The following is a 17,424-nucleotide window of genomic DNA, read 5'->3' on the forward strand; positions in this document are numbered from 1 at the left end:
AGCCCTTCCTTCCTCCCCGCCTCCTACTCCCTGCTAGAATAGAGGCCAGTGGATTTAGATCCTGCCTGAGGATCTGGTGGGCTTTGAAGTCCTCTGAGAAAATTGCTGCCCTCTTCGGAGGAGTAAAAGTCCCTATCTGTGAAAGGCATCGGGAGTGGGACAGAAGTCATTACAGACAGCCAGACTGAGAGGGGCTCCTAGCTTGGGACTCCAACCATATTCCAGTCTCCCCATCAGTATCTCTCCCTAGCTCCTGGCCCCACATCCTTAGAGAGACCACTGACAGTCTGCTCCAGGGCAGATCCCTGCCCTGGGACTGAAGACAATGGCCCTGGCCCTGTCTCTGACTGGCTGCTGGGTATCTGAGGCCATTTCCTTCCAGGATCTGCACCGCGGTTTCCCTTCTGCATGAAACAGTGGGGAGGGGTTCTGTCTGCCCTACCATGTCCAAGGATGGAGGAAGGTTCCTGTGAGGGAGTAGGGTGGGCTGGCCTCAGGGTGATGCTTCAGCTTTGCTGCTGTGTCATCCTCCTGGAAGTCCTCTCCTGGACCCTTCAGGGGAGCCGGGGGATGAGCCCCTGGGAATGTGGGCTTGGAGAGGGAGGAGGCTTGGGGAGGGCAGATGCCAGGAGTCCTGGCTCCTACACAGAGGGCAACCATGCCCCTTGGTGGGAGAGAGCGGAAGGAGCCAGCAGGCCCAGGCACTCGTGTGTATGTGTGTGTGTGTGTGTGTGTGTGTGTGTGTGTGTGTGGTGCATGGAGGCCCACCTCATCCAAACTCGATGAATTGTCATCCAAGCCACAGGCAACGGGGTAGGGGCCAGGCTCCAGGGGCGTCCAGCCCGCTTCGGTGCAGCTGCGGCTCACGTTGCGGCCTGGGTGGAGGGTGGGGCGGAGAGGAGAGAGGTTGAGGTGGGAGCTGGCAGGTTGGAGGAGTAGGCATGGAGGCTGTCTGTCTGTGGGCTCAGCCCTACTCTTACCACCCGCTGCAGCATCAGGTTCCAGCTGCTCTGACCTGGATGCCCAGGACATCATGGGGCAGCCTGGGGCAGGGAGAAGCCCCTCCAGGGCCACCAGCGGACCCTCTCACACAGATGACAGGGCAGACATTCCTGCCCCTTGCTGTGTATAAACCTGACCTCAGGGTGATTTAAACCCTGATCCTCATCACAAGCAGCCTGGATCCTTGGCACAGACTGATCCCTGACCCTTGGCATGAACTGAATGCTGACCCCTGTCACAGGGCCACGGATGCTACTGTGTCAGATGGTTTCTTGGTCCCGTGTGTACAGACAGCAGCCTTCTGGTTGGGGTAAGGGGGCCAGGCCTGCCCAGATCTCCTGGGTCAGTCTGCCTGGGCCTATGGGTCTGGGTTTCCTCCCACACCCTGGGGCCAGGGGTTCAGATGTGCTGCTGGAGAGGGACCAGAATAAGGCAGGAGGTGGGTGAGAGTTGGAGGACATCTTACAAAGGCACAGATGTGAGTCCTGACACATGGAGAAGTGGGAGTTCCTGGCAGGAGCACCTGCCTAGGCAATGGCAAGCATGAGAAGAATTGAGCCGCACAGGATTGCAGAATCTCGGGGCTGTGCCGCTGAGGCTGGGTTTCCAGGGCAGGGCACTGTCCTCTGTCCCCGGAGACCCAGGGCTGCAGCCAAGGGACAGGACCATGAATGGGCCATGTGAGGTAAGGGGTGCCCCCTAGGCTCCCCATTTTCAGGGCAGGGAGGGGCTGGATAGGAAATGGGCGAGACAAAGAGGAGCCCCTTCGCCTCTATCCCAGGACGCCTTACAGAGACACTGAGTCCAGGGAGAGCCCGCCTGCCAGGCTTGCTGTGGGGGAGGGAGGGAGAAGGAGGAGGAGGAAAAAGGGAGAGGGAGGGAGGATGAGAGGAGAGAGAGCAGGTAGGAGGAGGCAGGAAGAAGCTGAGAAAGAAGGTGGGAGGAGAAAAGATTACGCAAAGAGATAAAGCGAGTGGAGGAGGAAGAACTGAGAAAGAAGACGGCCCCTGACAACCTTGCCCTCTAGCTGCTTTCTCACCCGAACCACCACTGTCAGCACCGCCATCACCATCACCGCAACAGGCGTTCTGAGAACTTTCCCCAGGTATATGGATACAGCGCTTCGGGCACATTATCTTTTCAGTTCAGTTCAGTTCAGTCGCTCAGTCGTGTCCGACTCTTTGCGACCCCATGAATCACAGCACGCCAGGCCTCCCTGTCCATCACCAACTCCCGGAGTTCACTCAAACTCAAGTCCATCGAGTCGGTGATGCCATCCAGCCATCTCATTCTCTGTCGTCCCCTTCTCCTCCCGCCCCCAATCCCTCCTAGCATCAGACTCTTTTCCAGTGAGTCAACTCTTCGCATGAGATGGCCAAAGTATTGGAGTTTCAGCTTTAGCATCCGTCCTTCCGATGAACACCCAGGACTGATCTCCTTTAGAATGGACTGGTTGGATCTCCTTGCAGTACAAGGGACTCTCAAGAGTCTTCTTCAGCACCACAGTTCAAAAGCATCAATTCTTCGGCGATCAGCTTTTTTCACAGTCCAACTCTCACATCCATACATGACCACGGGAAAAACCATAGCCTTGACTATTTCTCCTGGCAATCTTGATTCCAGCTTGTGCTTCTTCCAGCCCAGCGTTCCTCATGATGTACTCTGCAGATAAGTTAAATAAGCAGGGTGACAATATACAACCTTGACGTACTCCTTTTCCTATTTGGAACCAGTCTGTTGTTCCATGTCCAGTTCTAACTGTTGCTTCCTGACCTGCATACAGGTTTCTCAAGAGGCAGGTCAGGTGGTCTGGTATTCCCATCTCTTTCAGAATTTTCCACAGTTTATAGTGATCCTCACAGTCAAAGGCTTTGGCATAGTCAATGAAGCAGAAATAGATGGTTTTCTGGAACTCTCTTGCTTTTTCCATGATCCAGCGGATGTTGGCAATTTGATCTCTGGTGCCTCTGCCTTTTCTAAAACCTGCTTGAACATCTGGAAGTTCACGGTTCACATATTGCTGAAGCCTGGCTTGGAGAATTTTGAGCATGACTTTACTAGCGTGGGAGATGAGTGCAATTGTGTGGTAGTTTGAGCATTCTTTGGCATTCCCTTTCTTTGGGATTGGAATGAAGACTGACCTTTTCCAGTCCTGTGGCCATTGCTGAGTTTTCCAAATTTGCTGGCATATTGAGTGCAGCACTTTCACAGCATCATCTTTCAGGATTTGAAATAGCTCAATTGGAATTCCATCACCTCCACTAGCTTTGTTCGTCATGATGCTCTCTAAGGCACACTTGACTTCACATTCCAAGATGTCTGGTTCCAGGTGAGTGATCACGCCATCGTGATTATCTTGGTCGTGAAGATCTTTTTTGTACAGTTCTTCTGTGTATTCTTGCCACCTCTTCTTAATATCTTCTGCTTCTGTTAGGTCCATACCATTTCTGTCCTTTATCAAGCCCATCTTTGCATGAAATGTTCCCCCTTGATATCTCCAATTTTCTTGAAAAGATCTCTTGTTTTTCCTATTCTATTGTTTTCCTCTATTTCTTTGCATTGATCGCTGAGGAAGGCTTTCTTATCTCTCCTTGCTATTCTTTGGAACTCTGCATTCAGATGCTTATATCTTTCCTTTCCTCCTTTGCTTTTTGCTTCCCTTCTTTTCACAGCTATTTGTAAGGCATCCTCAGATAGCCATTTTGCTTTTTTGCATTTCTTTTCCATGGGGATGGTCTTGGTCCCTGTCTCCTGTACAGTGTCACGAACCTCCGTCCAGAGTTCATCAGGCACTCTATCTATCAGATCTAGACCCTTAAATCTATTCCTTACTTCCACTGTATAATCATAAGGGATTTGATTTAGGTCATATCTGAATGGTCTAATGGTTTTCCCTACTTTCTTCAATTTAAGTCTGAATTTGGCAATAAGGAGTTCATGATCTGAGCCACAGTCAGCTCCTGGTTAGGACTTAGTTCAGGTGTCCAGGTGCAGAGGTGTAGGAGGTGGGAGGCGTCAAGCTATCTTGAGCTCAGGGAGGGTCCCTGTGCATGCTTAATATTTCGAAACTTTGCCGTGTGCTCAGAGCATCCCAGGTAACTCCCTATTCACTATTTCCATGAATCCTCCTGGCTGCCATTTGAAGGAGGTGCTTGTCACCCCACTTTCTGGATAGGGAACTGAGGGATGGCTAGGGGTGGGTGGGATCTCCAGGAAGGAGCAGTTTCGGCTGGGTCTCTTTCCACTGTGAGGTTCCTTCCTGCCACGGTGGCAGGAAGGACTCTGCAGAGGAAGGGGCACTGGGCTAGGCCAGTTTCCTGGCTCACACTTTTTTCATCTAGTTGCCCAGGAAACCACACCCTCTTTCCCTTACAGATTCAGCCCCTAACCCAGTCTCCTATTCCTCACCATCATTTTCAGAGGCTAAGGCCACCAAGGATAGCTGTGCAGGTTTTCACTGCACAAGGGCATCTGGCTGATGGACACCGAGGGGTAAAGTGTACTTCCTATTTAGCTTGTCACAAGGTGTGTTTAGTGAGCGGTTGACTCCACCTGAGGAAGAGCTGCCTTCTCTCATCTGCCCGAGGGCTCGGTGGGGGCCCCAGTGAGGCTGGCGGCCTCCACGTTAGCCAGATGGTGGGCTGGAGTTAACGGTTCTCAAGTGAAGGAGCTGCCTTCTCAATTCCAGCAGGGACAGAAGGAAGAGCCTCAGGAGGGGTGCAATTAGCATTGTGTCAGAGTGGAATGCAATTAGCGGGTGCTTCTAGGGATCCGAAGAAAGGCTGGTTGCCAGGCTCTGCTGAAGGGAGCATGATGAGAGCTGCCCCAGGGAGCTCAGCTCCTACCTGCCCAGGTGCTGGGTCCCCCTGGAAGAGGGCTGGGCTAGGTGGGTGCTGGCCTGGACTGTGACATGCCTATAGTTGAGGCATGTCACGGAGGCCACCCTCAAGGAGAGCACCCAGATCTCCTTTACCACTGAGCACACATCCCTGAGCACGGGGAGCAAAACATGACTGCCTCAAAGAGACCATTTGGTCCCCTCTGTGGGGTCGCACAGAGTCAGACATGACTGATGAGACTTAGCAGCAGCAGTAGCAGCGGCAGCAATCTCACTTTACAAACAGGGAAATAGGCCCAGAGGGGGAAAGGTCACCTGGAGAGAGACTTCTTGCTCATCCTCTCAATTCTTTTCTAGGTCCTGTCCATCACCAGCCCTTCCCACCCCAGCCCTGCTCCTCCCTCTGTCCTCCCCCAGCTCATCAAACCCATACCTGAGCGGGGCACACGTGATCCCTCCCTCCCTCTTCCCCCGCCTTCCTGCTTCCCTCCCCTGACTTGCCGTCCACCCATGTCCAAACCATCATCATCTCTCCTCTGCCCTGGGGTTGGGTTTTCCCATTTGTACCCCCCAGAATCCTCTCCTCTCACAGAGGCCAGTTATCAGTTAAAAATCCCCAACTGGACTGGGTCCATCACCTGCTTAACCTCCGTCATGGCTTCTGAGTGAACTTAGGGAAAGCCCACGTCCTGTCAGTCCTCAGGCCTCTGCCCGCCTGATCTCTGTTCTCTCCTCCCTCCCCTGAGCTCATGTGGCCTCCACTGAGTTTCATCAGGGCTCATACCAGGGGCTGTGGATCCTCTCAGCGATCCCCCGCCAGGATCTTTGAGACTCTTTCCCAACCCAGGTCTTCAGACAGTATTCCCAGTATCACCTCCTTGTAGAGACCGCCAGGACAGCTGCCTTAGGTTGCTTCTGCCTCTTCTCTCTCCCAGCACTGCTTACTACTTAAAATATTTGCGTGTGTTTTCTTGCTAAATGTCTCTCCAACTAGAACATGAGCTCCCTGAACACAGAGCATTTTATCCTTCTGACCCATGCTGCGTTTGTCCAGCCCAGTGCCGGTCAAGCTAGTAGGTGTTTAATGAACATTCTCTGAATGAAATCACAACTGACTATGTGCCCTAAGCGCCTTTAATTATTCTCTAGCAAGACGGCCCATTTCCTGAAGAGGTTCCCCCTTTCCTTTTCTGCCTTATATGTGTACATTCACTTAAGCAGGACTTGACAAGTTGTGTAAGAAAGGCCAGTTTCGCAGAGTCTGAAAGGTCATCGCCTCCAGGTAGTGAAAGAATGAGTCAAGACCAGCCCCCCAAAATGGGAACATGGGAGCCATAACTGTCGATCAGTTACCAATCGCTGAACAAATATTTAATGAGCCCTTCCCACATGCTTATCTTTCTGGGAAGAGCTAATCAGATCCCATGAGCCCTTCAGAGAACTAATAGTGCAGCCTCTTCCAGGACGGCCCCCCACCCTGATTGCTCCAGCCCCTTTGACCACCTCCTTTGTCTTCTCACTTCCTTGAGAGGTGATTCCCCACTCCAGCCACCTCTACTCCTGAAGCCACCCAGCTCCCACCCTTCAACCTGAGGTTCTTACCTTGAATGGGGGAGAAGAGCTTAAAGATGAGGGGACAGGCCAAGACAACCACCTGGCCCCTAGGGGTGGCTGGCCAGCAGGTGAGGTTGTCCCACATCTTGCCGCAGCCTGCGGGGTGAAGGCAGAGGACACACGGGTCAGCGTAGTCACCAGGGGCCTCCAGCCTTGGTCCTGGGCCCACAGGCACCCACTCTTTTCCTCCTTGTCTAGGCTCCCACCTTGAGGAGCCTCCAGTCTGAGAGGGGAGACAGGGAGGGAGGGGAAGGAGGCATAACTACAGGTCCATGGCTTTTGGTAAGAGACAGAGCTCCCCTTGTGTGTTTCGAACAGTGGAGGGGGTTTGTTTGTTGCAGAGATTGTGAGGAAGGGCTTCTCCAGCATTCAATGCACAGGCGACAGGGATGCCAGGCAGGCATTTTGCGCAGTCCTGCACAACGGTGAGTTGTGTAGTGTCTGGGACTCTCAAATGAGTTGCTGCTGGGTGTTTGCACAGATGAAAACCTTTTGTAATGACCAGAGGCTTGACTCTTACTCCATTTTACAGATAAACACAAGGCACTTATTGTACGGGTTTGACAGTACAAGTTTTCCAGGAAAGAAGCAGCCAAGTAAAGGGAGAGAAGGCTGGGCTTTGCTGTGCTCTGAACTTTACTAAGAGTTGTTCAATGTTTTGGAAAATCATGTTACTTATGGCAATGCTGCCCATGAACCTGGGTCAGTGATGCAACCAGCGTATATATCAATCTACATTTAAAGCTCTCACATTCCCAGAATTTATATTTATAGGTACAACCTTTAGACTCTGTCTTCTTATCTTTTGGTGTGATTGTGCTGGAATGTGTACACAGTATTTTATTGTACATGTCTTTATTCTATTTTTGTTTTACATTATAATTAGGACATCATTAAAAAAAAGGTGTAGGTCCTAAGTTTCATTTTAGAATAGTAAAGGAGGCATTAGAAAATATTTGTTATAAAAAGGAGCTGTTGGGTATGAAAGGGTGATGAATATACTGGGGTTTGTCTAGTTCTTGAGGAGTCTTCATAAAACTTATAAAACAACACCAAATTACCATATGGACTGTAGCCCACCAGGCTCCTCTATCCATGGGATTCTCCAGGCAAGAATACTGGAATGGATAGACCTTCCCTTCTCCACGGGATCTTCCCAACTCAGGGATCGAACGCCAGGGCTCCTTCATTGCAGGTGTATTATTTACCATCTGAGCCACCAGAGAAGCCCACCATGAAACATCACAAATGCCTCCAATCAGTAAAATTGTGAACTGTGACAGGGGCTGGTGATTAGGGAGTGAATTCGGAGAACACAGGCTGTGTTCTCCACTGTGCACCTGTTCACCTTGGCTGGTGAAGCCTGCACAGTGGGGTTTCTAGGGGTCCACTTGAATAGGCAGATGCCAGTGCTGTGGTCTTGCCTGTTCAGGGCCTGGGTGCCCCTGAGGAACAGGGACTCCTCTGGATGCCCTCCCCTGAGGGAAGTTTAATTGTCTCTTTGCAACACTGCCAGTCCCATAGATTTACTCAGGAAACCCAACCCCTGAGCCAAAGTCAACGCCAGCTGGGCCAAACCCAGCCCAGCCCAGGTCCGAAGGTTCACGAGTTCCCAAGAATGGGGCCTGGGAAGAGGAGGCGGAAGGACATCCCCTCTCAGGGAAGAGCCTTGAGCCTCTGAATACTAAGGTGGGCCAGCAGTGGGGAGGGTAGGGGTACCTTCTGGGGCTGTGGGAGCCAGGGGGCACCTGCGGCTGAAGGCTGAGAACAACTGGATCTCCCGGGCCTGGTCAGAGAGCACAGGCTCCCTGCCTCGGGGACCCCATCCACTACCACCCATCCTATCCCAAGTCTTTTGAGGCCTCACTAGGGCTCCTGTCTCTCTTCCATCCCCGTGCCCACACCTCTGGAGGCCAGGCAGCTGCCAGTCAGATCTTGCTAGATCCTGTTAATGGTATCATCAGCAAACACTTATGCAGCCTTTAGATGTGGGAGATATTGTTCTACCCTCTTTACGCTAAGAACCTTCCCATTTTACAGACAAGCAACTTAGGGACAGAGCCATTACAAAACTAGCTCCAGGTCGCTGGCAAACTGCTTGCCCTCTGCCTGGTCCGAAGGACTCGAGACCCTTTCTCTGGGAATTCTGCTTGGCTGATCTGTGGATAGCCCTAACAATGCTGGGCATACCTTGGTTTGCAGGCCAGCTATTGTGTCTAGGTTCTTGCCAGGCTTCGGGCTGTCTAGATTTCCAGTGGCCACCCGGATCAGGAGTGGATTCAGAACTGGGTGTCCTGAGCTCAACTTCACCAGAAGTGGCACAGAGAGGAGGGAGCCTGGGCTCTGCATCCCAGGGGTGACCATGCTTGGCCTCAAGGAATCTCAGTACCACCAGGGCTGGGCTGTGACCTGCTGGGGTACAGGCTGGTGGGGGTTTGGACTGGGGGGAGCCAAGGAAGAGGGGCCGGTACCTGGTCAGGGAGGCTTCCTGCAGGAGACAGCAGGGTCGGAAAGCTGAGAGGTGGTAACAGCCAAGAAAATGCTGGGCATCTGGAACGCCTGTGGTTGTGAGCTGGGCCCAGGAGTATCTGGGCCACACAGATCCCACCGCACATGTCACCAGGCCCAGAGAGACCCAGGGCCCAGGCTGGCTATGCGTGCCCACAGTGGGGCTGCAACCTCAATGGGAAAGCAAGCTCAGCCTGGGTGGGGGATGGAGAGGCAGGGTGGGGGCCTCTGCTGTGTCATTTTGTAGATGTGTGTGCACAGACACACACATTGACAAGCATTCCCCGGCACACAGAATCACAGACACACACATAAACATGCATACAGGTACGCTGACTTGAACATGGAAGAACCAGACATAAGCAAACATAGGCACAGAGAGACACGCACAACTCACAGACACACATGTATAGACATGACTGAGCATACCACAGACCTTCGCGCGCACACACACACACACACACACCACACCAGGCAGACATATCCAGGCAGGTCCAGGCTTACACAGGCATATGCCTCCAACATACAAAGATGCTCAGAGGCAGACGCAGAGCTACAGGCTCCAGAGGCACAGATGCAGCCCTAGTCAGACACGGGCCAGGAGTGCACGGCCAGATGTGCACGGACACGCACAGAGTCCTGCACAAGGTCATGGGCAGACTCCCCACCCACAGACCCTTCATGGCCTCCCCTGCATCTCAGGCCGACTGCCTGGTGACAGAGTGTTGGCTTCCTACAGGCACCCTGTGCCAGCAATGACCTCATTGGGATCACAAGGTTGGCCTGCCCTTGGGGCCTGGGAGGTGCTCTAGTGGGGCCTAGAGTCTGGTGTCTGGGCCTCTCCGGGCTGCCCACGATCCTGGATCTCACTGTTGAGACTTTCCAAGGCTGTGTTCAGCCTGGTCTTGACTTCCTGCCCCAGAGGTAGGGGCGGGGGAGGTGTACAAACTGTAGGCAGGTCTGGCTGACTCTCCCCTGGGCCACAGTTTCAGGGTCCTGGGAGACAGAGGGCCATCCTTCCTTGAGAGCTGGGAGAGGCAAAGGCCATCTGTGATGCTGCACACACTCAGCGCTGCAAGAGGCAGGAATCAGGGCCCAGAAGGAGGGACTTAGGCTGGGGTTCATGACTGTCAGCCTCAGTGAGATGGGGGGACAGGGAAGCCAGGAAGAACAGATGCTCCCTGCTCTTGAGCCAGGCTGCTATGTAGCTGTAACCCCACCTTCAGGGAGGTGACCTCTGGGAGAGAGACCCAGAGCTGGCCCAGGCACCCCACTGCTTCAGCCCTTCCCCTCCCAGAGAGGCAAGAACTCTACACCCACTCCCCACCCGCCACAGGCAGTCGGCCTTGGCACCTTCTAACTTCCCAGACTCTCTGCTTCTCCACATCCTGCCCGCCCTTCTGAGTCTGGCTCCAGCAACAGTTCTTAAAGGAAGCCCTCTATTTCCTTCCATTCTCACCCCACGGTTGCTGAGCCAAACGTGGGGAGCACAAGATTGGGGAGTGAAGACCAGAGGGTGATACCATGTGATCCGATGGCCCTGTAGCTAGACAGCCTCGACCGGAAGGTGGAGTAGGGCTCACGGTGAGAGGGAGGTGGGCTTCATGGAGGGGGGAGGGCTCTTTCTTGCCACCAGGGGCCTCACCTGCTGTTTCATTCTCCAGCTGCGCCTCCTCCAGGCACTGCTCGTGCTGTACCGAGATCAACCGCAGATAGTCACACTCCTCCTGCTGCAGCCCCGCCTCCCGGCCGCCCTGGGGAAGCGAGACAGGGAGGGGGACTTGTCAGCCTCATTCATCCACAGCCTGCCTGTCCGTTCAGGGGCTCCAGGAGGGTGGGGCTAAGCAAGGCCTAGTCGCCAGACTGACCCAAGTTCCAGACTGAACCTCAGCCCCAGTCTGAATTCGACCTTAGACTGAAGTCTGACCTTGACCTAGATCTGATCCCAAACTCTTATCCAGTGTCCCCCGCAAAGCCCTCTGTAGTGAGGGCCCTGTCATGGCTTCCTGCTGGCTCCAGCAATACTGTGGCTGTAACAACACTGTCTCTTTGGGTGGCACGACTCTGGACAGAGGTCAGAGGGCCTCTCCTTGGAGCCCAGAGCTGGCCCACTGGATCCTCCAGCTTGGGCTGGGAGCCCTGGGTCCCTGTTTCAGTCTCTGTGGATGAGTGGGGCCCGGCAGGTGCTACCTTGTTCTGAGTTGGACCCTGGCTTCTGGTTCTTGGAGCCAGGCCTGGGAGGAGTCCAGGAGTCTGGCTCCATCTTTCATCCTCTGTCCCCATTCCTGGAGCCTGTGCTTCTTCCCCTGGGTCACCAGGCTGGGAAGGGAATGCTGGTCCTCCTTGACCAGACCCTCCACCCCACTTCTTAGCTTCTGAATAATTCAAGCTCTGGCAGATCTAGTGAGGGTGAGGGAAGTCTCAAGAAGTAAGAGAGGCCCTTCTAAAATGGCTTGCGATCCAACCAGGCCTCCTCTCGCAGAGGTCACCAAGAAGCTCAGGCTTCTCCCCTCCCTTCACTGTGCCCTGGCCAGGGATTAAGGGTAAAGTCAAACCTGTGTGCCAGGGAGATATTGGCATTGGGGCTGACATGTGAGTAGGGGTGAGAGCTGCCCAAGAATAGCCAGAAAAAACAGGTCTTGGGAGTCAGGTCTTGCGGAGGAAGGTGTGGTAAAGGCCTCAGTAAAGGAACCACTGGGCTGGTGTCAGTTTCTGCTAGTCTCTTTGGCATTAGGGAAGTGGCTGCCATCCCACTTCCTCATCTCTGCCCAGGGAGAAGAATATCACAGTCCCCAACAGGGCTGTAGGGAGAGTCCCGCAAGATTGCTCCAGAATCAGAGTTTCTTAGTGTCTCTTCCAGCTTGTTCCCCTCACCCTGGGACAAGGTCTTGGCCCTCAGTTTCCCTATGGGCCAAATGGACTTCGGCCCCCACCCCTGATGACTCTAAAACTTCTTGCAGTAGGATTTTGGGGAGAGCACAGGTGTATGGGGGGGTTCCCCTTATTTCCTTCTTTTAAGGAGATCCCTGTCTGGCCCCTAGGCACCGAGGGTGTGACTTTAACCATTGCTCTAGACAAGTCAATCCCACTGTAAGCACGTGACTCCAAAGAGGGACCACAGTCTTAAATCTCATATCTTTTCTTTTAAATAGTTATATGAACAACTGTATCCTGCTCCATAATAGATCTGTGTTACTTTCCATATATCAGCTTTTAAATGACTTGTGCTTAGTCGCTCAGTTGTGTCTGACTCTTTGTGACCCCATGGATCCTCTGTCCGTGGGGATTTTCTACACGGGGCAAAACTACTGGAGTGAGTTGCCATGCCCTCCTCCAAGGGATCTTCCCATCCGAAGGATGAAACTCAGGTCTCCCGCATTGCAGGTGGATTCTTCACCATCTGAGCCACAAGGGAAGCCCAAGAATACTGGAGTGGCCAACCTATCCCTTCTCCAGGGGATCTTTCCGACCCAGGAATTGAACCGGGGTCTCCTGCATTGCAGCCGGATTCTTTACCAGCTGAGCTACCAGCGAAGTCCTTTAAATGACTTACCAGCTAATATTTTTACCCTAATTGACTGGTAGAGTTAACAGTCTGAGAGGGAACCCACGTTCTCTGTGTGACTTTCATGCTAATGGCTCATGGGTGAGTGAGGTCTGGGTGCTGGGTCACATGAATCACGCCCTCTTGCCCCAAAGTGTCAGACATTCTCATGGTGCTTTGTCTTAAGGGATTTGTGTTTGGTTCATCCTGCTGGGACATGGGAACAAGGGTGGCCAGAGGGATCCCAGAGGTGGACTCTGGAAGAGGAATTCAGGGATTGGCCACCCAGCTTGTGACCAACCATTGGTCTTTCTTGCTTTGTTGGGGCACACTTCTCCCAAGGGTACCTTCCCAGCTTGTTGTCCTCAGTTACAGGGTGTGTTCTGCCTTCTGGTGCTTCCCCAGGCTTGCCTGCCTCTTCTGCCCATTTTCAGCTGCCAGCACCCCCTCAACCAATTTTAGTTAAACCCAATGGCTCAGCAAGTAAAGAATGTGCCTGCAAAGCAGGAGATGCAGGAGATGCGGGTTCAACTCCAGGGTTCGGAAGATTCCATGGAGAAGGGCATGGCAACCCACTCCAGTAAACTTGCCAGGAAAATCTCATGGACAGAGGAGCCTGGCAGGCTAAGGTCCATCGGGTTGCAAAGAGTTGGACATGACTGAAGCAAATGAGCATGCATTCCTCAATGTGAAAGCAGGATGGATAGTAAGTAGTAGACATCAGTTACTGCCTTCTATCATTCTTTACAACCCCTCCGGTGGCATATCCTCATTCTGTCTGGGAAATCATGTCTTTCCCCACTCCTAGTCCTTGGATTCTGATGAACCCTCTCTCAGGGGATCAACATGTAACCAGACTTAAGCCAGTTAGAGTGTTCCTGGCCATAGTGCCTGGCACATGGTCCAATTCACGCTCCTCAAAGCCAGGAAGCTCATTCCTGGGACCTTGGATTAAGCAATTAGGTAAGTGGATTTGTTCTTGCCCACTGGACTGGAAACCTCAGAGGACGAAGGGGCTAGAACTACTGCTACAACCTTGTTGCCAAGTAGAACCCATTGATGAAAGCTGCATGTTAAAGGCAGGAAAAAGAGATGGAGAAAAATGGGATCCTCTTGACATTATCTGAGCCCTTGAAAGCAGCCATGTCTGAAACCAACCCTGCTTCCAGCAACATGACTCAATACCTTTCTGTATGGCTGAAGCCAGTTGAGTTTTCTGTCCCTGTAACCAAGAGTCCAGACTTGTGCTCTGAGACTAGGACAAAGGATGCCCTCATTTGCTGAGCATTCTTTTTTTTTTAAATATTTCCTTAGTTGGTTGCACTGGGTCTTAGTTGGGGCATGCAGGATCTTTAGTTGCCCATGTGAACTCTTAGTTGTGGCATGTGGGATCTAGTTCCCTGAGCAAGGATCAAACCCAGGCCCCCTCCAATGGGAATGGAATCTTAACCACTGGATCACTAGGGAAGTCTCTGCTGAGCCCTCATAAGCATGGGCTATGGCCCTGCTGTTTGCCAGGACACATTAATTTTCCAATCACTGAGGGCATCCCAGGGCTCCTGGCAGTTTCTGCTTGCTACTCTCTGAGGGTGAAGACTGCGGGGTTAACTTCTCTAGGCAACTCTGCTCCCCCAGAAGCACAGTAACAGTCTCTCCTGGGAGGCACCATGTAGAAGCAGGGCAGGAGCCCTTGGGGTCACCTGGGATATCTCTGAATAAAGTGGAGGTGGTCCAGAAGAGGAGTTCTGCCTTCACCACGATCGAGCGTTGGGCCCCATCTGGAGAACGGTAGAGGAAACAGAGTCCCAAAGAGGGACCAGAGGTCAGTCAGCAATGCACATTTCCCAAGGGACTGAAATCTCTGGCCACTGGTCTGGACAGCATCAGTCCCTCTCTGTGGCCTTGCCTCAGGCCATCTGGTCAATGCTTTGGAGGACAGGGCCAGGGCAGCTCCCTCTAGCCTTATCATCGAGGAATTCAGGCAGACTTTGAACTTCCTCTTCTATATACTTCCCTATTCTAAACATCTTCATTATCCTGCTGAACTCCAGACATACAAAATTAGAAAATTCCCAGCCAGATACAGCCAAGTCTACTGGCTCCAGGGAAGGGATATAGCTGGTATGTGGGATTCACAGAGAATGGGCAGTAGTGGTGGGCCTCTGAGGTTGTGTAAAATAGATGGGGAAACAGTGGAAACAGTGGCAGACTTTATTTTTTGGGGCTCCAAAATCACTGCAGATGGTGACTGCAGCCATGAAATTAAAAGACGCCTACTCCTTGGAAGGAAAGTCATGACCAACCTAGATAGCATATTAAAAAGTAGAGACATTACTTTGCTAACAAAGGTCCGTCTAGTCAAGGCTATGGTTTTTCCTGTGGTCATGTATGGATGTGAGAGTTGGACTGTGAAGAAAGCTGATCGCCGAAGAATGGATGCTTTTGAACAGTGGTGATGGAGAAGACTCTTGAGAGTCCCTTGGACTGCAAGGAGATCCAACCAGTCCATCCTAAAGGAGATCAGTCCTGGGTGTTCATTGGAAGGACGGATGCTCAAGCTGAAACTCCAATACTTTGGCCACCTCATGCCAAGAGTTGACTCATTGGAAAAGACCCTGATGCTGGGAGGGATTGGGGGCGGGAGGAGAAGGGGACGACAGAGTATGAGATGGCTGGATGGCATCACCGACTGTGGACATGAGTTTGAGTGAACTCCGGGAGTTGGTGATGGACAGGGAGGCCTGGCATGCTTTGATTCATGGGGTCGCAAAGAGTTGGACACGACTGAGGGACTGAACTGAACTGAACTGAAGAATCTGATAATTAGAGGTGGAGTAAGGATATTCCAGAAAGTAGGAACAGTGTGTGCAGAAGCACAGAGGCAGGAAAATGCCTAACACAGTCAAGTTTGCAAGAAGTTTGATGTGGCTTCAGTAAAGGGTGCTGGAAGCATCAGGAAACAAGTTTGGAGATGTGGACAGGGGCCAGGCCTCATCAGTCCCTGCCTGGACTAGTGCAGAAGCTTTCAGCTCCACCACCTGCGACCTGAGGCACCTTTGTAAACTGTGTGTCCTCATTCTCATTCTCCTGCATCAAATCTCTCATGGTCCTAGGAGTCAAAGCCCGTACATCAAAATGGCATTCCAACCCTTCCAAACCCCACCACTGCCTACATCTCCTAACTTGTCTCCTGCCACTTTATGTGGAGAGGAGAAGGTGGGGCTCAGAGTCAGTTCTATCTTGTTGTTTAGTTGTTAGTCGTGTCCGACGCTTTTGCGACCCCATGGACTGTAGCCCACCAGGCTCTTCTGTCCATGGAATTCTCTAGGCAAGAATACTGGAGTGAGTTGCCATTTCCTTCTCCAGGGGATCTTCCTAGACTAGGAATCGAACCTGTATCTCCTGCTTGGAAGGTGGATTCTTTACCAGTGAGCCACCTGGGAAGCCCTCACTTTGCAGTTGGGTTAAGATGAGAGTTTCAGGCCAGTCTAGTTCCCCAATACCTTCTCTGTGACAGGCATTCCTGAGCCCAGAAGAAGGGACTCAGGCAAGAATGAAGAAGTCCTTAGCATCCTTTCAGTTCTGATCCTGTGTCTCCTGCCATTTTGTTGGCTGCATGTGGGAGGTAACTGCCTGGGGATTTTCAGTATAGACCTGAATGTCTGGCTGGGGGTCAGGATTAGCCATGTCTTGTTAATTCCACCTGCTCAGGACTCCCCTTCCTGTCTATTCCCACTGTGAGGGGCTTGGGAGAGAGCCTTGCTTTCTCCTCCTAATGGGGGCCCCCTGAGATCTGGGGTAAAGGCTGAGGTGGTGGGGCAAAGGGTGAAGATGCTGGGAGTTCTAGCTGTTAGGTGCTGGGGGCTCAGCAAGACAGGGGTGAGCCCACCTCAGGTGTTGGGGGCCATAACCAACTCCCCTCAAGGGAAGCTTGAGGCCACAGCTACTGGCCTGGATGAAAACCGCCTGCTTCACCCAGGGCCAGAGAACTATGGCAGAATAAGCCAAGGGAGACAGAAGCAGGGTGGTGGGGGCATGTGAGTCCCTCTGAGGAGCAGCTAGTCTTTGAGAGCATCTAAAATGCAACAGGCTGGAATCGATGAAACAGGAGAAAGAAATTCTTGCCTGTAAGGTACCAAGCACTGGGGGCCACCATGGATGATCTGTGTTTCTGAGGTTTGTCAAAGGAGGGCTCTCTCTCTTTTTTTTTCCTGCTAGGGATAGTTGGAAAAAGCTGTGGAAAGGGAGCAGAGAGAGCAGGGGCTCCCATTACCATGTTACATCCCACGATTTACTTAAGCCCCTCCCTACCAGCACTGAAATAATGGAGCATCAAAGGGCCATGAGGGGAAACTGAGGACTCAGAAAAAGCAGTGTGATCAAAGGTACATAAGACCGCAAACCAGCTTCCCGGATGTCCCCTTCATTTTGGTTTTTGTGTTTGAACTGGTGAGGAGTCGCAGGTCTTGTAGTCAAGGAAGAAGTAAGGATGGAGAGGAGAGAAGGAGGAGGGGAAAAGAGTCGGGGCAGGCATAGGAAGGTGAGGAAAATCATGGGGTCCAGAGGTCACAGAAAAGAGGAGGACTAGGTTCCCGCCTTTGCAGAGGGCGCTAAAGGAAGTAGCGATGATTATCTTAGTGGGAAGAGGAACAGTGGAGTCTGCTGGGCTGATGGGAAGGTGGAATAGCTTGATCTGGGTGGTGGCCACACAGGTGCACGTGAGTGAGACAGTTCCCCGAGCCATCACTTCTGATGTGTACATCTCATCAATTCAAACCTATCTCTAAAGCCCCAGGGCAGCTTGTGGAATGCTGTAGCCACTTTGGGAGAAGTAGTTAACTCTTATAAGATGGCATAGCCTCGTTAAGTCCACGAGTTCTGGAAGCAGACTCTTGGCCACTTCCCGGCTGGGCAAACT

General features: G+C 52.4%; 1 protein-coding gene across 11 annotated transcripts in view; it reads right to left on the reverse strand.

Annotated features, from left to right (window-relative positions):
* The window catches only part of VIPR1 (vasoactive intestinal peptide receptor 1), a 35,920-nt gene that overhangs the window by 12,147 nt on the left and 6,349 nt on the right, over window positions 1-17,424 (reverse strand). For 5 of the 11 annotated variants that reach the window (XM_088832006.1, XM_088832005.1, XM_055414542.2 and 2 more), the window contains exons 2-4: window positions 10,608-10,716; window positions 6,443-6,550; window positions 769-875 (exon numbers count right to left, since the gene is read on the reverse strand). In XM_088832006.1, the coding sequence (XP_088688132.1) occupies window positions 769-875; window positions 6,443-6,550; window positions 10,608-10,716 (324 nt within the window). The other 6 variants (XM_055414550.2, XM_055414549.2, XM_055414548.2 and 3 more) reach the window with 6 other exon arrangements.

The sequence above is a fragment of the Moschus berezovskii genome, chromosome 24 (genome assembly GCF_049115385.1).
Source record: "Moschus berezovskii isolate FMDL1 chromosome 24, NW_MosBer_1.0, whole genome shotgun sequence".
Classification (NCBI taxonomy): Eukaryota; Metazoa; Chordata; class Mammalia; order Artiodactyla; family Moschidae; genus Moschus; species Moschus berezovskii.